A 20009-nucleotide genomic window follows, 5' to 3' on the forward strand; every position below is an offset into this window, starting at 1 on the left:
CATACACATACACACACACACACACACAACCATGACAGGCTTCAAATGGCACCTTGTCGCCAGCCAAAATTTTGGATGTCGTTTGAAGCCCATGATGTCCCTTCCTTTAAGTGTCACGGGGTCCCAACCATGGGATCAATGGTCCCAAGTGAAAGATCGATCTGGACCATCGATCTATTGAAATTAAACTCAGGATCTCGAGTTTAGTTTTTACCGGCCATGGGAGGCCTAATCTCAGGATGTCCTCACTTTCCCAACCGAGATTTGAACCCTCACCACTAGCTTGAGAATTCAAAGCCTTAATCATCACGTCCGCGTGTATGTGTTTTCTCATGAACTTAAACTTAAAACTATAGAGCTCGATATAGAAACTAAATTCGAGATCTCGAGTTTAATTTTTACGCATTGACGATCAAAATCTGTGAATGCGCTTGATTTTGTACAAGAGCCATTGATCCCATGGTTGGAACCCCGTGGCACTTAAAGCTGAGGCACTCCATCAATGACGCCCAAAATGGGCCTCAAATTTAAGACCTTCCGGCGGGCCCGATTCTACATTCCGCGTTTTATGTAAAATGGTCTTTGACGTACTTCAGTGAACCTACGTAAACGTGGCGTGGCTCCTCTGCGTGGAATGCCATGGAACTCTGTGCGTCCTTCTCCTCTGCAGTTTCTCTATTCCGGTCCTCATCCTTGTGTTGTGCCGGCCTCGTTCCCTCATCCTCTTCCCTACAGCGATCCTTGAGGTCGCAGAAGTTGGTCCTAAATGCTGCCATGGAGGTCCCCGTCCCAGTAAGCTACATTTTTGTTTTCCTTGTTTTTTGAGAGAGAGAGAGAGAGAGAGAGAGAGAGAGAGAGAGAGAACTTTTTACGTATCATCGACGGAAAACACAGGTGGAGCTGTTGATCCAGATTGAACCCACCTCCATCAGGATCTCTATACGCAGCAAGAGCTGCAGTTAACTACTGGTGATATGAGGATGGGCGCGACCATGTGGTTGAGTAGATATAGAGGATAGAGGTGTTGATGTCAGGTGGCCAAGTTACTCGCATAGTGTCATTTGGCATCATGCCAAGCCACAGTCCTTACGCCAAAAAAAACCGACGACTTGTGACTCTTTCCTCAAAATTTCTCATGCCACCTACGCATAAAGGGGAATTCTGAGTTTGACAAGGTGTACATGAGCTTGCATGGCAGTGTTTTACAGTTCCAGCTGCGTAGTGCTGATACGGTAAATTTCCATGTGACTGCCGGTGGGCTGGCTGCAGATTGATAGAGTAGTAACAAGCTCCATAGTTATGGGAAACTCCGATGTGGATATGAATGCAGGTGCAGATATTGTTAGAGCTTTATGTTCACCTTCCAGACGCTTTCACTCTTGCTTCCAGGATTTCATGCGCGCGCTTAAGCCTTTGGTTGTGGGTTGGCCACCCTTTCAACTGTGACCCGCTTGGTAGGGATTCTAGGCACATGTTTTTTTCCCAATTGTGAATTTTCTTGTTTTGGGTATTTTTAGAGCAGCATCATATGGTAGCTTTGGCACCTTTTTTCACGGTCCCAAGAGAGGGGAGAGGGATTGCTTTTATAGGCACGAGCAGTTAGGGGGCAACCTCCTTTTTTTGCCAAAGTAGGGTACTTGCTGAGGTGCCTAATAAGAGGAGAGAGAAAAGCGCCTTAACTGAGAAAATCTGCCAGAATAAAGAGCGGGAAAGAAATTGCATGTAAACAGAGACTAGGTGTCCCCATTTGAGAAAGCCTCATCTTTAAAAATAAGTCAAAGCTGCTTTTTCTGATCTTTAGCTGAAATTCACTTAAAAGCAAAGTTAGAGCATTTATGTCCACATAGACACATAGTCCAGGCGTCCCCAAATGGACTCTTATGCATAGATGCAATGTTGACACATCTCTTTTACGGAAAAACATTTGCTTTCCCAAAAAGAAACTAAAAAGAATCTCGCTTTTTGTGGCCCGATTTTCTCCATGAGAATGGCAAAGACTAGACTGACTAGAGCATACGCAACTTTGGGAGGTTTGGAGAGGATGTGTTCACAGGTTCAGTTCCAGGAGCCTCGCACCAAGCTATGGCTTTTTGATACTCTGGTTGCCTCAACTATGCTATGTGAAGTGCAGATATCGGGACCTTTAGTAGATCATCATAGTCGTTTGCATGGATGTACAGATGGGTGGCGAGATGGAGAGGCCACTTATCTTTATGATCTCCAAGATGATCAAGGTTAAGGCCTCGGTTCCGCATGCGATCATTTGAGCAGAGCTGGTTGCCCCTCCTCTGGTGGTGGAGGCTCTTACAAGGTTAGTGGCATCCATACATAGCTTATGGGAGCACCCACGAGATCGTTATGCTCGACTAGCTCTGGAATCCTCACGGCACTTGATAGTACAGGGAAAATTGGAAATACATCATGATGGTATGTACAAATGGCAGCATGGTTTTCTAATGTCTAGCTCCCCCCCCCCCCCCCCCCCCCCCCCCCCCCCCCCCAGTATTCTCTAGCTGCCCCCCCTCTCTCTCTCTCTCTCCCTCTCTCTCTCTCTCTCTCTCTGACACGGAGGGAGGTCACTAGACTTATACGAAAGGATTTGTTTTAATTGGATACCCAGATGACATGGATACAACCTATACAGGAGCTGAGCACAAAGATGATTACATGTAGAGCATTATCTCCAGCTAATAGAGGATGGGTTCTTATCTAGGCCTGCCTACATGGACACTCACTTCTCCCATGGCTTATGATGTGCTATCGGACAGATTCAGATATCATCATTCCAGTTGGAGATTGAGATTGACTGATTTCGAGGCGTCTAGCTGAGGCCAAGTTGTGCAACCCGTGTGAGAGAGAGCAAGAGACGGAGCTCCACTATATATGCGAGTGTACAACACACTATGAGATACATGGCCGCTTTCACTTCTTCAGAATGGGTTTTGGGCCTCTATCTAGAGTTATTAGATACCAGGATCAGAGATTCCTTGGACTCTATCTAATGGAGATTCAATGTGTGTGTGTGTGTGTGTGTGAGAGAGAGAGAGAGAGAGAGAGAGAGAGAGAGAGAGAGAGAGAGAGAGAGAGAGAGCACACCCAGAGACAGATTAGAGTGTGCTTCCACCCAGAGATTAAGTGTGAGAGGAGGGATGAGAGCAGCGAGAGAGGAGGGATACAGGGTATACCACTTGCAGAGGTATATTGAGTGATCAAGCAACTAAGCTGTGGAGATCCAAGACGTGGAGGATGAGGGGATGCTCCCATTGTTGGAGGATTTTGTAGTAGATCTATATTAGCGAGTCATGGGAGACTGTGTAGACTCTCACCATGGAGGACATTGACACGATTATGCACCGACCGATAAGAGCCATCTCCGGATTCTGATATACACATATCCACCGTTTTGTATCTTCTCCGAGATACGTACCCACCTTTTGTATATGTACCCCTCGGGCTCTTGATACCCACCTTTTATAAGGCTAGTAGTGTTTCTGTTTAGCTAGTTTCTTTCTTTTGATCCAGACTTTGTATGAGATTCACCCTGATGTAAATCTTTGGTCTCATAGGTCATTTTGGCCTTCAGAAGACGTTAATATAACTGTAATTTGCAACGGAAGTGATTGATGGTCAATGCTCAGGATGAGTGCTCAGTGCGTACTCAAGGTTCCTTTTGCTACATGGGAGAGTTCCTTTTACTTCATGAGAGAGATGTGCAGTAGACTAGAAAGAAGAGAGAATAATAGTGTTAATGCTTGGATCTGCGAGGCGAAGGGCTGAAAACTGAAATTGCTGTGCTGATTTGACTGGATTTGCAAATTGATGATGAGGTTAGGCTGAAATCTGAAAGCGCTGGGCTGATTCTGCTGCTGAAGTTGGTGATGGGCTGATGGCTGAAAACGTTGGTGCTGATGGGTGTTGTAGATGGATCTGATGCTGTATGCTGAAAACGCTAGGCTGGTTGCTGGTGGTGCTGCTGGCCACAATGGGGTACTGAATGACTTGTGGAAATGGTGACCCCTTAATATATGACCTGAAGGTTGGGTCGGGCAAGGCGATCAAAACCCCACGGCTTGCTATAAATGCACTTATCAATAAGCTTGAAAATCCTTAATAAGAGGTGCTTCACATGCAGATTTTACCTAGGCTAGGATAAGGTTGCTTCCGTATGTATATACAGAATGTACTGTACGGATTTGTAGGTGTATAGAACTTTACGTGCAGGCTGTTTTTGTTGTAAAAATTTTATCGACTCTGCGCCACATTTTGCCTTTTCACAAGTGGATTTGGGGCTTTAGGGCCTCTAAATAAGTGGTAGTGGTCTTTTTTAAGACTGCTGAAAGTCGAGTCTCTAGATAGAGCAGAACAGAGTCGTAGAGAACTTGTAGAGAACCTACAAACTCAAGTGTAGAGAGCACACTCTGTTGCTCTTTCTCTAGGAGGTATGGGTGTATATCTATATGCTCAGGGAAGTACAATCATGAAGTGCAACAAATTGACTAGCTCCATCTTATGTCGAATTGGGGGTGTATGTACTATGTCACGTATGCACTTCACTTTCGCCAAGTGGACATGCTTCTGCCATGGTCTAGCGTCAGTCATAGCCTAGCTTAGGACTGAGCTTAGCACTTTGTGAGCCTCTAGCAAGACGTGCATGCCTAGGCCGGTCATAGTTGCATACCCTCACAATACAAATTTCAGCATGATCATTTTCCAGAGCATAGAACCCTTTTTTCCAATTACACATTTTTCACTTATTTATTAATAAGCGACTTTTGTTGGAAAAGTAGGTAGGGCAAATTGCTAAGAATCTATAAAAGAAATCCATTGGGCACTCAGTAGAGGTAGAAGACAGGAGGGCTCAAGTGCACAAGAAGCGTGCTGCAGAGGAGCCCCTCTTAGCGTTTTCTCAGCATGATGACTAGTGTTTTTGGAGGCCAGCTTCAGCGATTTGCAGCCCCTTCATCAGCGTTTTCAGTTTAGCATTAGCCTCGCATTCCCGCACCCTTGTGGTAGTAGATCCTTGCCGGTTTTGCCCCGCCACAGCAGAAGCACTAACACTCAGTTTTCAGCCAGAAGTCAGCCAGCGTTTTCAACACTTTCCTCACCAGCGTTTTCAGCCAGCAAGGTCAGCGATCTCAGCCCGAAGACCAACGTTTTCAGCCCTTGATCGCATCAGATTCAGCAGCCACAGTCAGCGTTTTTGCATCAGCCAGTAGACTCAGCCCCTAGCCTCGTCGTGGTTGCAAACCGCGAACGATCAACCGTGATAGCAGTTTGGCATTTTGCCTTAGCACCGTCGTCGAATCATCGTCATCGACATAGTACCCCTCCAGTACCTAGCATCAATAGCATCAGTACCCATTAGCATCAGCATCATTATAGTAGCATTTGTGCAAGAATAAAGAAAGTACTTGCTCTGGCAACAGAGCAAGGGGGCCCTTGAGGGTTGGGACCCGACATCCCTGTGTCGTCTCTTTTCTCTCTCTTTCTTTTAGTTCAGTTCAGTCTTTTCAAGTGAAGTAAAGTTTCCCTTGTGTTTGTGTGCGGAGTACTAGATCCGAGCAAATCCTTATTCTCTTCCGTTGCACCTGACAGTGTAAGATCTGGTACGTGGGTATTTTTGCCAATGGTACATATGTTTATGTACCTAAATCTTTTTCCTGTACGGAATAACGTACAATACGTACAATTTCACCACATACATTACGTACAATCAACCTTGGGTTGGGATATTGATGCTAGACTATGCGAATACTCCCAAGTGCCTACACCTAGCAGATTGGCGGTGCTCATGCGCAATCAAAGGTTATGCAACTACTCTAAAGTACCTAGGCATGCAGGTCATGCTTGCAGGCTCACAAGGGTGCCAGAACACTTCCTAGGTTGTCTTAAACCTTAGAAGTAAGAGTTAGCTTGTCCACATCCACATAGGGTTAGATGTGCACGTGACAACAACATTTCATTTCATTTCATCTCTCTCTCTCTCTCTCTCTCTCTCTCTCTCTCTCTTCCACAAAGGTTACCGCACATTAGAGAAAAACAAGAAGGGCGAGCTTTTTGATTTCAAGTTGATTTTGGGTGCTCCATTATGGGAAAAAGGGAGGCAAAGCTTCTTTTGTAAGGTTACGATTCAGCACTTTATGCATAGGTCATTTTTTGCTTTTATTTGCATCATGGACTATAGAAAGAACAAAGAATTGTAAGCAATTTGCTCGATGTGAACTTTGCACACAATTTCAACCGTTTTTTTGGAAATCCTAATTGATCATCTTGCAAGTGTGCCATTCTTGCTAATTGAAGTTCAGTCTTAGATAGTGTATACTTTCAATTTCAAGCCTTAGTTTGTTGCATCTTTGTGAAATTTGAATGTCAAACTTTGTTTTGTCTCGCAGGGAAAACATGGGTTTTACACGGTTGGTGATTTTATGACACCCAAAGGTGACCTTATTACTGCGAAGGCAACGACATCAGTGGACGAGGGTAGACTCAAATTGTGTACCACTCCTATTTTCATGTTTCAGACCTGGATGAAGTGAAAGGATGATCTCATTTGTTTAGTTTTTAACTTTTTTCCAACAGCTATTGAACTGTTGGTCCAGAACCGGATTACAGGCTTACCAGTTGTTGACGAGACTGGGAAAGCGGTAAGATGACGACACTTTCTTCTCTCCTAATATTCTAACTCATCAATTAGTTTGTCATCCTTTTGCTTCCACAAAGGCAGAGTCTGGCTTTTTGCTCAAAAACTAAAAGGAGATAAGGAAAGAATAAATTGTGGTTTTTGATGTGGACATATAAAGAGTTGTCATGAGTTGCCAGCTTTCACCTCAATGTAAGTTATAATCCTCATCAGAGGGCAGTAGGAAGTTGTGTGCATACATTTAAATCAAGGTGCACTGCATTGTGTGAATCTCTTGTTTTCTCTTTGTTGAATGACCCAACAACTATTACTCCTTAACAGGCTATGTATTTCATTAATTTTGACATTACAAACAGGGAACAAGAGATTCACACAATGCGGTGCACCTTGATTTAATTTTATGCAAAAAGAGAAAGGAGAGGCTTTTTCCAAAGCTTAGTATGCAATACTACAGACCTTTCCAGATCACTGACAAGATAAATGATGTCTCCTTCCGATTGAAACTGCCAGATACTTGGAGGATTCACAATGCATTGCCTGTGAGTCTCTTGAAACCTGTTAAGGGTGATGTGCCTGATGATGGGGAGCTTGATGAGCAGCCCGCAGTGGAAGAGAACGAGGAGACCCTTGTTCCTGAACAGATTTTGGCACATAACGATACGAAGAAAGGTAAAGTCCGAAGGCGGGTTCTTGATTAAGTTCAAGAACTTTCCTGCATTTGATGCGAAGTGGATGGAGGAGGAGGACCTAGCAGATACTCCTCGGATTGTGAAACTTTACCTCGATGTTTTGGTTTAGCATAGTCTACTCCAAACGGAACCAGAATTCAGCTTGGCCGGAGATCTGGTGCAGTGGGATGCACAAGAGGGGAGTCACTACACTCCTTTGTCAACAGATGCCTTGATTTCGATACTAGAATCACTGATGTCTCCTTGAGCTTCAGGGATACTGAGAGCTGACGGTATTCTGCTGTATGACTTTATGAAATGGAATTGCTGATAATGATACTGATTTGTTCTTGACTTCTTGTGAGTGCAGGAACTGATGGCCGAAATGACTGCAGCATTTTGGTATGATTGATCTCGAATAGACATGGTTGCAATAGGGGTTAGTCAATCGGACATCGATGAGGTCCCGATTGGACCTAGATGTGATTGCTAGCTACATTGCCGATAAATCATGGTCTAAGATCTGAATGAATGTTGAATGTCATGTGATGTCCTGTGATGTCGTGTGATGTGACTGTTGATTTTGTACATGTGCTAGATGTGTGTTCCTAGTACGTAGGTACTAACAGTCAGTATCTGCTAAGACGGTTTATGGCTTTTGTCGGTTTTGCAGGCGTAATCGTAGTCGATTACAATGCTTTCAAGAGGGGGTATGTCACCAAGTGATGACGGGGCTATGGACAGCAGAAACCCTAAAATTCCTGCAAACCCTAATTTCTACCAAAAACCCTAATTTTCGGAAATCGCGGAGGTGAATTGAAAAAAAATTAAAAAAATTATTTATTTATTTTTTGGATATTTTTGAGCGGCGCAAATCTCAGCTTTGGGCCAGAAAAGCATAATTGCTTTTTATTGCTCTCATTGAGAGAGAGAGAGAGAGAGAGAGAGAGAGAGAGAGAGAGAGAGAGAGAATTTGCTTTTGCTTTCAGAAACTCTCTGTGAGAGAAAGAAAAGAGCTTTTGCTTTCAGGGCTTTTGATTTTGAAGCTTTTGGGGCTTTGCTTTTGGGCATCCCTTGTAACCTTTAAATTAGTGGTGAGGGCCTCACTTCTCAAAGCATCTGGACGCAGAGTCTGAGAGTGAAACCCTAGCCACTCTCTTGTACTTTGATCTGATTAATATAAAAAGAAAGGGGCGCCAGTCTTTGGGGCCAATATCTCTAGGCACGGAACTCCGCCAAGCCAGTGCAAATCTATTGTGATCTGTGAATTGTTTTGAAAGGGGCGCCAATCTTTGGGGCCAATATCTCTAGGCACGGAACTCCGCCAAGCCAGTGCAAATCTATTGTGATTTGTGAATTGTTTTGAAGTGGTTATGTGGTGCTGTCGCGATTGATTCTGGACTTAGAGTGTCCAAGTCTGTTACAGATTCTTCACATCTGAAGAAAATGAGGCTATAGTTGCACGAATAAGAGGGCTAATACGCTCAATTTTTGGACAAAATGCACAAAAACCGGCGTATAGCCTCATAGAGGTGTGCACTACAGCTCCAAATGGTCACATGAGCAATTTGGGACAAAATAGGTCGATTTAGGCACAAAAAACAATTTCTGAAATTTATGCGCAGGAAATTTCAGCGAGTAAATTTGTGCTCAAAAACAACAATTTTAGTTGTTTTTAGCCTCACAGAACATACATGAGGCTAATGCACAGCCTTTAGAAGCATGTATGAGCAAAAGCCCCAATTTGTAGCAGCCACAAATGGTCATACATAGCCAAAACTTGTCAAATGTGCATAGATTGCATCAATTTGCACTTTCCCCAATGTAGACGCATCATAAAAACACTTGCAAAAACCTGCGTAAATCTGAAATTTGCTGAAAACACCTGTTTTGGGACCTGTTTTTTGGCAATTTCAGTGTTTTCGGGTAGCGGGGACCTAGCAAAGATGTTCCCACACTTTAATACATGATTTTCAAAACCTGTATTTTGCTGTCATAACCTGTAATTTGTTGATTTTGACCTAATTTCAGCTTGTTTTAGGTCAATTTGACTTGCCGGGAGCTCTCTATGGACCAGGGACGAGTCCTTTGGCGATGAAATTGCAAAATCTCGCGTGAAAGTTGACCTCCTTGGCTGAAAATCAGCGTTTGCAAATTTAAAGCTAGTGGCCAAGTTCAATGTGAACTTGGCCAAAGGTTAATAACCTTTAAAACTATACACAAAGGGGGCCATTTGGGCCTTTAACCCAATAAAGAGCCTGCTCACACCTCTGTGAAGGTTGGCCTCCTGGCCATCCAAGTACAAGGCCGAGTCGTTTGCAAACTCAACATCCAGTAGCTCATCTCCCCGAATAGGGAACACTAAGCCACGTATGCCAACTTGTTGTGAAACCAAAAACCTGCTTATCGCCTCCGCATAGAATAGGAAGAGGAAGGGGGCAAGAGGGCAACCTTGTCTGACAGCATGAAACGATCACCTCTACCTCCTGACAAAAGAACCTCACTATGTGCCCATCTGTACAGAGCTGACACACCTTTGATCCAAGCATCTGAGAAGCCCATCCTGCGTAGAGTGCCCTCCAAAATGTCCCAATCAACTCTATCATAGGCCTTCTCAAAATCGAGAAGAAGTATCACCAGATCCTCACCAAGGAGCTGCGCGAGGGTAGAAGCCTCCCAAAAAGTAAAGATGTTGTCAAGGATACTACGCTCCTTGACAAAACCTGTCTATGTCCCATGTATAATGCTCTCAAGAAGTGGCTGAATCCTCAAACTCAGAGCCTTGGCAAGAATTTTGTAGGATGAGTTGAGGATGGTGATGGGTCGCCACTGTCGAATCTCATCCAAGGAGCCACCCTCCTTGGGAATGAGGTAAATCAGGCTCTCACTCATGCTGTCAGGCATCTCTCCTGTGTGCAGGATGTACTAAAAAAGCGCTGCAGAGATATGAGCCAAGCAAGTCCCAATACTCCAAGAAAAAGCAGGGAGTCAAATTATCCTCACTTGGACAGCTACCACGGGGGAGTGCGCTAAGAGCCGCGTGAAGATCCTCTAGCTGAAGAGGTAGCTCAAGCCTCTGGCGCATCTCGTCAGTCACAAGACAAGTCATCTGTGTCCACACCTGTTGGCATGCATCCTGACGCCTGACTGAGGCTCTGCAGACAATAGATCACGGTAGAAGTCAGTAGGAACTGTACGCACGTCCTCTGGCTCTAAAGCAACTGACCCGTTGGGTCTCCTCAACTGATTGACCTGGCATGCGTATGCAGGGGTCCCACTGCCTCAAAGAAAGCGCTTGTCACTCTGTCACCCACTTGGGTCCACTAAGATGTCTATTGATGGAAAGCAAACTCATGGCGCCTCTCCTTTGTGCTGACAAGCTCGTGGCGAGCGTGCTACAACTGCTCCTCCAACCAAGGACTGTCTGGATGGTGCTCCTGCATCCTCTGCAAGGAAGCAACGGCCTATCGGAGATGTTGCTCCTCCTCTCTCGCTGCAGCCAGGCGAGCCGGACTCTTGAAGAAAGAGTCGACTAAGCTGAGCAAGTCATGAGGCCACTCTGTCAGCAGGAGAATCCTGCATGTCTAAGCTCTCTGTCCATAGAGCCTCCACTCGCTCTCTGAGCACAGAGTCCAACAAGACCCTCTCAGGGATGCGTAGCATCGTGCTCCCCCTCCTCTGCCTATCAGTCACTGTGAGGATCACTGGTGCATGGTCCGAAAAGGAAGTCCCAGCCAGAATGCCAAGAGTCCCACCCAAGTCACAAAAGTGGTCACTAGTGCAGAAGCGATCAATCCGAGATAGATTCACTCCTCCCACTCTATGGTCCGAACGAGAGAAGGCCCAGGTTGTCAGGTGGCCTGACAAAGCTAGAATGCTGCCACACATCTGAAACCTGCAGTCATACATAACCTCTCCCAAGCTGCCAACTCAACTCCATGTACAGAAGGATGGCTACCTCCAATCCTGTCAACGGGGTCCTCCAACATGTTGAAGTCTCCTTCAATGCACCATTGCTCTGCCTGCGACGACAGAGATTCTAATATCTGAGCCCAAAACTCTGCACGTGCGCTCGCCACATTGGGCGCGTAGATGTTCAGGAAGCCCATGAGGCAATGCTAAACCTGCACAGTAATCCACGGAGCCTTGCCTGGCACAATAATCCCTCTGCCCACGATGGCTTGTTGCAAAGAGTGTGCAATAGTCATACATACCCCACCGTGGATGCCTCCAGGTCCAAATGCAGCTGACCAAATCGTGTCATAGCGACCACGCAAAATCTGACAACATCGCCGAATGCGGCTCTCACAAAGGTGATGCTCTTGTAGCATAAGAACGTCAATATCACCACCCACAAGGTATCTCTGCAGCTTCTGACGCGGTCGACCCCTCCGACGCTGAAACTGGGGCCCTCCTAATCCCTGCACATTCCATGAGATGATCCTCATGGAGTCGGTGAGAGAAAACAGATGCTGCCGCAGCAGCCAACCTCGCTATCTTTGAGGCCGGTTTGGATGGGGAGTAATCCCCATCCGAACGACCTCTAGACAAGCGCGAAAGAAGTGACTGTCTCGCCCAAGCCCAAGCCGAGCGTGCAGCCGGCAGGGCTACATCCTCTGTCCAAGAATCCTCATGCACAAATACATAACTAGGAGGGCACTGAGTGTCAGCAAACAAATGCACCACAATGTGCCTGCAACCAGCTGCATCCGGAGGCATCACGTTGAACTTGGCAAGAGGCCAAAGTGTCTGGACTAGATCCGTCACCGCTAAGTCCCCTCTGTGGTGTGAGAACTCAGTAGCCTGAATCTGGAGCTAGTCAAGGACTGTATGTTGGGTCCACTATGTGAGATTCCTACCACACAGCGGAAAGGAGAAACCCACCGCTCTGTCCAAGGCCTCAATTGTCTAGCTGCAAGAAAGAGGATGTGGACTCGAAAGCTAGCCTTCTCAGGTCGGGAGAAGAGTCACCCAGAAACGGAGTGAAGCTGTAGTCGAAGAAGTCCCAGCGTCTGCGAATGTCGAAACTAGTCAAACCTCTAGGGACTGCTGCAAAGGGAGAAGACAGCACCAAGAAAGGCGGCCTCGAGTGGGGTTGTCCACCTCGAGCCACATGGCTCGTAGCAAAAGCAATACCAAGAGAACGCCTCGCGGCAGAAGCGAGTCCAATACCCTGCGTCTGAGGAGTGCAGGAGGGGTCGGGAGATGCGGCTGTGGGCCCCATCGGGGAGAGAGGAGGGGCGGGACGCGAAGGTGGTTGGGGGGGGGGGGGGGGGGGGGGGGGGGGGGAGGCAGGGGAGGCGGAGCGGCAGCGTCTGAGGCATAGATACCAGGAACGGGAAACTGGAACGGGAACGCGGAACAAAATGCCATTCCCTGTTTCGGGTACTCACGTTTGAAACACGGAACGGGGATTCGGAACGGGAACTTGGAATGGGAACGGGGAACGGAGACCTGAAAACGGTCATTCCCTATTACTACGGTCTGAGGAGGAGGAGGTGGTGGTGGAGGAATTGAAGTAGACGGGGCCTCCTCAAGCTGGTCTTGCTGAAGGGGGTCAAAATGGTTCCTAGTCGGAACCCAGCGCTGCTGAGTTGCAGAAGGTCGGCCACCAGGGGGAGCAGTGGGGCGAGCCCGCCCCTGTCTACGGCGGCTAGGCACCTACTGTCATTTCGTCAGCTGTCTGATCACTGGTCTCTGTCGAGGTACCAGCCTGTGCGTCCTGTGTATCTGGTTGCTTGGCATGCTCAGCCTTGGGAGGCTTTGCATGCGTTGTGGGTCGCAGTCTCCTACGAGGACAGGCCTTCGCTAAATGGCCCATCTGCCTGCAAGTGAAACACTCGTTCGAGAGACCCAAATACTCCACACTCTGTCTGATCAATCCCCCACTCACCCGAGGCAGCAGTACCTTGGGGAGGGAGTGTGTGTCACGAACAAGAACCCGCACAATAGGTAAACCTGCGGCCTTGGCCACAACTGAAGCTGCAGTGCGCAGAGACTCCAGAACCGTCCCAAACATGGAACCAATCCTGGGGAGGAGGGAGAGGTACTCTCGCCTCAAGCCTGGGAAACAAACCGAAATCAGCAAGTATGCCTCCTCCTCGAGCACATCTGTAGTAGGGTCAAAACCATGATGCCAACGTCGGAAATAAGCTCGAGCTGCTCGGATGCCGATTGGGCTCATCAAAATAACCTTGGCCGTCATATTTGCAGACTCGAACTCTACCTGGTAGTACCCTCTCCCGAGGATCTGGACATCGGTGATCTTGCCCACATCGGAGAGAAGACGATCCTGTAGTAAATCCCGAACCTTGCTTCGACTTGGCCGAGTGCCAATGATCTTACAGATAACCGAAGTGGCTTGCAAGCGCTCCACTTCGGCCATCAAGCTCGCTTGCTCTTCTGGCGAAAGAGCAAATCGAAGGGTCGGCTCCGCGGTGTCGGGCAAGGGGGCTTCAGTGGAGTCCCTTTAAGGTGGAACAGAAGCCGCCATTCTGTGTCTGCTGCTGAGTCGAGGAAGAAGAAAGTGACGCGAAACTCCCAGAAGGCTGCAAAGACAGACTCCTGCGAGCTAAGAAATGGGATTTGGGGGGGGGGAGTGCAGGCGGGCTGAGGCGCAAGGGGCTGGGGCGGCGGTTGTGGGCTGGCCAGTGTTGCCAAGAAACGCGTTTCTTCACTCATGAAATGTACGAAACGTTTCTGTACGAGTTTGGACGTTTCAAAGGTAAAGTCAAGGCTCGTAAGTTTTCGCACGTCAGGCTGTAGCGTTGATTTTTTTTATCGTTTAAAAAAGTTTTGTATTCTGTTTTGCGTGGCCTAGTTTGTTGTATCTCAGCTTATACCACTTAAACTTACGTACATTTCTTTAGTTTGCATGAAACTTCTGTTTTGGCGTTTCTTTCTCGGACGAAACCGTTTTGAAACTCGTTTCTAATGAAACGTTTCGAAACTCCGTGGCAACTATGGGGCTGGCTGCGCGCTGGCAGGAGGTGGGTTGTGCAGGGCAAGGCAGTGCGAAGGGGGAGAGAGCGATGGCGAGAGAGAGGGGGTGCAGGTGCGTGCACAGGGGAGGGTGCGAAGTCAGCAGCAGCGAGACCCTTTACCAGCCTCTTACAACTTGCAAAAAGAAGGAACAAGCTGTATTTGCTTCTTGCTAAATTTAAGATACAAACAAAGGAAGCAGAGCTTGCAAAAAAAACATGTGTTGGTGAATCTCACAACAAATCAAGCGCATTCACATTATCCACATCATTGATGTTGTTCTCCTCTTCATCTTTGTGTGAGGTTGACTTTGAAGCCATCGCGCTTTGCTATTGTGGGAAGGATCAGATTTTTTGTAGAAGAACAATTGATTGGGCTCTGATACCACTGAAACCTTTTTGTACGTTAAGAACAGATGGTGAATCACAATAGCACACTTCAACTGAGAGAGAGAGAGAGAGAGAGAGAGAGAGAGAGAGAGAGAGAGAGAGAGAGAGAGACCAAACACAAGAGACATAGGAAGACGGAGTTCCATCCCTAGAAGCGTTGGCCCTCAAGACAAGTGCCCCCAAAGGATATTTCTTTCATATTGCAAAAGATGGCCAATACAAGTTGTTGTCGCAAGTGCTCAAGGCCTTCTTGATCGTCACTTTGTCTTCTTCAAGAAAGCTCAAAGCCTTGGTCATCTTCACAAATTCTTAGAGAGAGATCACCCAAACATTGATGATGGTTACACATGCCCCAAGAGGTCTTTATATAGATACTAGCCTAGCCTTTTGGGTGCACTTGACCTTTGGCTTTCTATTTCTCCGACGTTTAGCTTTTCAATTGTCCGGACCTTTGGCTTTACGGTTGGCAGCTATACAGATTTCCGCATTATGTGCTAACATACTGACGTGGTTGCTGTACGGATTTCGACAAATTGCGCTGATTGCTTTTTGGCAGTTTTTGGGACCAGATGCTTTTGGGACAATTTTCTTTTGAGTTCAACTGCTTTTGGGGCATCCCTTATAAGAATAAATAGACCCTAGGTGCTTCACTCTGCAGAGCATCTCGATGCAGAGTCTGAGAGCAGAGGTCTTGCGGGTGTTGTACTTTGCTCAAGCCTTAATATAAGAAAGAAATACCGAAAGGGGTGCCAGGTTTTGGGGCCAATACCTTTGGGCTCGGAACTACACCGGGTCGTGCCAACTTAAATTTTAAAGTTGTGAAGTATTTTTAAGCTAATCTCTCGTGTGTCGTGTCGGATTCTCGACTTGGGGTGTCCAAGTCACACGCACACACACACACACACACACACACACACACACACAGAGAGAGAGAGAGAGAGAGAGAGAGAGAGAGAGAGAGAGAGAGAGAGGTTTTTTTTTGAAGTTCAAGGAAAAATTATTTGTTGCAGGTTGGAGTCGTTTCTGATTTTGATTTGTTAGCACTTGATAGTATCTCAGGTATCAATCTACTCTTCTTTCCTGTGGTGTGCAATCTTTAAAGACATTCCTTTTTTCTCTTTATCTTCTGCTCGTTTTAAGCTGCAATAGTATGACGTAAGGGACACATACATTTGTGTGTTTTGAACTTGGGTCTTTATGTCCTCCATAAGTTATTCTAGTTGTCAAACTCATACTCTCAAAGTTCAGGTTCAAGCTTGGCAGGTGCAACTTGGGAATGGACACCTGTTGATGTTGTATAGGGCTCTTTCGAGAGTAAGCACGGCATGCAATGAGGAGGATCGTGGTGTATATCTATGGGTGTGGTCCAACTATGGCATAAGTAAGGGATGCCTATCTATGAGCATGCTTTTGGTTGGTGCCCTCCCGTTATAGTTCTTGCCATTTCTCCTATGTTCCCTCACCCTCAGCCAACACCTGGTACGAGATTGGTTGCCTTATTTATGTATGCATTATGAGACCAAATATTTAGTCTGTGGTCTCATTGGTCAGCAGATTTATTTATAGCTGAGGGTCTAGGCATTGGCTGGCTGCGAAAAGGATCCCTGACTACTTGAGTTACACCACATCTTCGGTCGATTCCCAAGGGAGGTCATTGCTGCAAGGTTTACATACTTTTTTGGACTCAAATTGGGCTAGTTGTCACAATAGTCACGTGTCCACAAGTGTTTTCTGCTTCATGCTTGGCAACTCATGCATGTCATGTTTGGGTTTACTTTCCTTTGTGGATTGATTTCATTAGCGCTTGGCACTCTCTATACATGAGTGCCAGCTCATGTTCACCGTATTACTCCCAAGGGGTATTTGTTACCATGAAATAGTAGTGATGGCACTTATTAACTTGCTAGGTGGTTTCTTTCGCCCGGCTTATATATATGCCCATCATTCTAGGGCAAGCCTTATGTTTGTATTAGCACATTCAGACTTTCAGTAGTGCTATTTGCTTTATTGTGTGCCCTTGAGCTTCTTCTTATTCCTCCATCTTTGTGTTCAACCATGCAACCCTATTTCCAACAGAAAAGCTTGTCAAGATCGTTGAAACTTTCCTAATGGTTTTTGAATGTTCCTCAAAGCTTCTGGCATTCTAGAGCCCTGCATTGCCATTTTCGGCTAGTTATTCTAAGCCCTGTATTTTCTTTCTCTAGATCGGAGGGAGGAATCACATCTTAAGCCTCAAAAATCAGCATTTTCCCCACATGAAAACGTTTTATCTACAATAACAGTTTCATTTTGATTCTTGGAGAACAATTATGACATAAGAGAATGTGGAGAATTAAGATGTGAAGGAACTGCTATCAAGAACATCTCTTAATTTTAATTCGAGTCATTGGATTCAGAGAATATATCAAAACTTACATGCTTTGCTCAGGTAATAGACCATCCAATTCATCCTTATTTCCAGAACCTGGCAGTACTTGGAAGGTGGGCATGCACCATTTATATTTTCTATTTTCCTTGTATAGACATATCTGAAAGGATCTGGCAAATTTTTAGGCTTTCAAAGAGATCCAAATGCTTATCAGCAAAACCCATGGAAAAACTGTTGAGGAAGTAATGACGCCCTCCCCCTTAGTTGTACAAGAGAACTCAAATTTTGAAGACGCAGCCAGGTTTGCATTCGAATTTGTATGTTTATTTCTCTCTCTTTTCATATGTTCTATCTCATGCTGTTCTCACTTCATGTTTTTCTGATTGTAGACTACTTTTGGAGACCCAAAAGCGAAGGCTGCCTGTTGTTAATGAGGATGGAAAGCTGGTAAGTGCTTCTCTTAACTGTAGCTAAGGGTTTAACTGAGTTTGCATGTAAAAACTAGTCTAGTTATCGCCAAGCTTTTTGTGCTTATGCTATCACTTGCCGTATTGGTAGAAGTTTTGGCTACAAGTGGATAATGAATCAGAAAAGGGGGGGGGGGGAGGATGGGGGGTTTGGTTTGAGGCTTCAATGTGCGAAACTACGAACGGCAAAATTTATGACTTTAAATAGGTGCCAAAACCTGTATAAATGTGCGTAGAGGACAGTGATGTCAATTTTGTTGTAACTGCCTTCAAGTAGATCCTGAAGTGTGTATACGTGGTTTTCTTGATTGCAACCTAAATATATGAGATGCAGTCTCCGCCTCACGGATCTAGGATGGGCACCTCCGCCTAGCAAGGCAGGGGCACCACCTAGCTTGGGTTGCGGGTAGGAGGCAGTAGACCTATCAACCAGCACTGAATGATCAGCTGCCTCATACAAACCCTTCAAAAAAAGAAACTAGAAAATCAAGGACTAGTGTATATGGTCGTCATTATGGCTGGAGTCCTAGATCATTGGAAGTAATGTTGCAATTGAAAATTCTGTCATCTGGATATGTTTGTGGGCTTTGTCAGTCATTTTGGGGTCTGGGTGCTGTTGGGGTTGGATCTCTCAGGATATTTATAGCCTATGGGGTATAATTATTCCTATGATTATAAAGGTAAGTTTATCTATGCAGGTTGGACTATTGACGCGGGGAAATGTGATCAAAGCGGCTCTTTGCCTGAAAAGAGAATTTGAAATGGGTGGTGAAAATGAATAGCGCATGATACTCCCCTGTACCATAGAGAGCACTCCAATCTAAAGTTGGAAGCGTGCTCAGGAATGTAATGTGGGTTTGCTCAAAATATGTAGTGTAAAATGTGCAAATATGAAATGTATAATGTGGGTTTCCTCAAATTAGTGGACCACCATTTAAAGATGACTGAAGCCGAATTGTATAGACTTGGTAATGCGGACCAGGCCATATTTGGCAATAACTATTTTGACTGTTGTAAATTAGGCGAGATCATATCAATTTAAGGCAAAGACACTTACTGATGGTTGAGAATCGAGATTTGAGAATACTTCATCTGCATATTGTTGGTGCCACAACTGTTTTGGCTAAGGTTCTATACAATAAAAAAGGCTGTCAATTGTACAAAACCGTCGAAGTCTTGACGCTTTGTCTGTCTTTTGTTGACACTGCTTTTTGAGAGAAAGGGAGTGTTGATGTGAAGGATTTTTGAGCCGGTCTAAAAAGGGCATGCTTTTCTCAAACTTTGCTTTGTGGGTGGAAAGAAATAGCAAAAGGCAGTGCCATAGTCTGCAGATCCAGACGGCTTTTTGTCAGTGATATATTCTGGTGACATCATTGGTGGTAAGCGCAGGGCCTATAATTGTAAAGATGAGTAGCAGAGTGGCCCAACTGAAATTAGACTTCTACTCTAGTATGTGGTGAAAAAAATTAAAATAGGGAATATTTTTCAGATCCGTTCTCTCCCATTAGTTTTTTTGGCCTGCCGAAAGGGCTAAGGCCATAGTGATGTGTTCCCTTTTTCCTAATGAAAAAAGAGGTTTCAAAAAAAGGTACATTTTTTTGATTGGTTGGTTGTCAAGCAGACACTCATTATAAAGATTTATAAAGATACAGCTTTGTAGACACTCATTACTAGGATGTTTTGGTTAAAGACAATTATTTTATTGGTTGGTGGGACTAAATGCCGCTCATTACAAATCTATTGCCACTCATTACAAAGACTTGTTCACATCCCACTGAGTATTTTCACCTGCTTCATTTGGCCGAAATTCAAAAATTCAAATCTGCATAGTTCTTGAGATGGCACGTGAAGGAGATATCGGAAGAAAGAGAGATGCCATCTATGGCGGTCATGGGGTTGACAAGTGCACCCTTGTTCATCAATAATTGCCATCTGTGGAGGCGAAGGCGGCGACGGTGTGTGTGTGTGTGTGTGTGTGTGGGTTCTGTGTGCCTTGGTCGCTCCTCAATCGGCCATGTAGATCGTTGTCTTGGTTGTTGCTCTATTGGTCGAGGGAGGAGTTGGGGTGCTACTACGAGTGAAGGGAGGGCAGGATGGAGCTCCACAAAAACACGCAGAGAAGTAGGGTCTTGCATGCCTTTGATGAGCGAATGGGTAATGCTGAAGACCCAACAATGGGGAGAGAGAAAGCCACCAAGGTTTGTATGCACGAGATGATGGCGAGGGCCGAGGGTGGCACACAGGATTGGAGGTGCTGACTGCTGTAATTGTTTGACTGTTGTAATTGTTTTGCTTTCAGTCGAAGCATCACTAGGGATGGAGGCAGCGAGGATTAGGTTGCACAACCGAGGCACATGTAGCACACGACTCGAGGAATGGCAATACGATGGGGCTCCACAAGTCCACCTCTCTCTCCCTGGGCAATCCATGCCTCACATCAGTGGATACAGGTGGGAGACAGCCTACAGACAGGAGACACGCTCAGAGCACAGAGGG

The 20009-nt window shown here is 45.8% G+C and overlaps 1 protein-coding gene across 1 annotated transcript; it reads left to right on the top strand.

The window, feature by feature from the left end:
• Positions 1-556: 556 nt before the first annotated feature.
• On the top strand, positions 557-18573 carry LOC147449403 (CBS domain-containing protein CBSX2, chloroplastic-like). The gene is made up of 8 exons (XM_086521847.1): positions 557-792; positions 6393-6480; positions 6580-6644; positions 15689-15737; positions 17107-17159; positions 17232-17347; positions 17436-17493; positions 18212-18573. Exons 1-8 carry the CDS (start codon positions 640-642, stop codon positions 18293-18295), a joined length of 666 nt encoding a protein of 221 aa, XP_086377973.1. The 5' UTR covers positions 557-639; the 3' UTR covers positions 18296-18573.
• The last annotated feature ends 1436 nt before the right edge of the window (positions 18574-20009 follow it).

This window comes from Adiantum capillus-veneris, chromosome 10, assembly GCF_014529385.1.
Source record: "Adiantum capillus-veneris isolate H3 chromosome 10, ASM1452938v2, whole genome shotgun sequence".
Lineage (NCBI taxonomy): Eukaryota > Viridiplantae > Streptophyta > Polypodiopsida > Polypodiales > Pteridaceae > Adiantum > Adiantum capillus-veneris.

What these genes read in the sequence shown, in the direction of transcription:
- LOC147449403 (XM_086521847.1), top strand. Translation starts at nt 640, where the DNA reads ATGGAACTCTGTGCGTCCTTCTCCTCTGCAGTTTCTCTATTCCGGTCC. An exon ending in TTGACGAGACTGGGAAAGCG is followed by an intron (nt 6,645 to 15,688) that starts GTAAGATGACGA and finishes TATTTGTTGCAG; the next exon opens with GTTGGAGTCGTTTCTGATTT. An exon ending in AGCACTTGATAGTATCTCAG is followed by an intron (nt 15,738 to 17,106) that starts GTATCAATCTAC and finishes TGCTTTGCTCAG; the next exon opens with GTAATAGACCATCCAATTCA.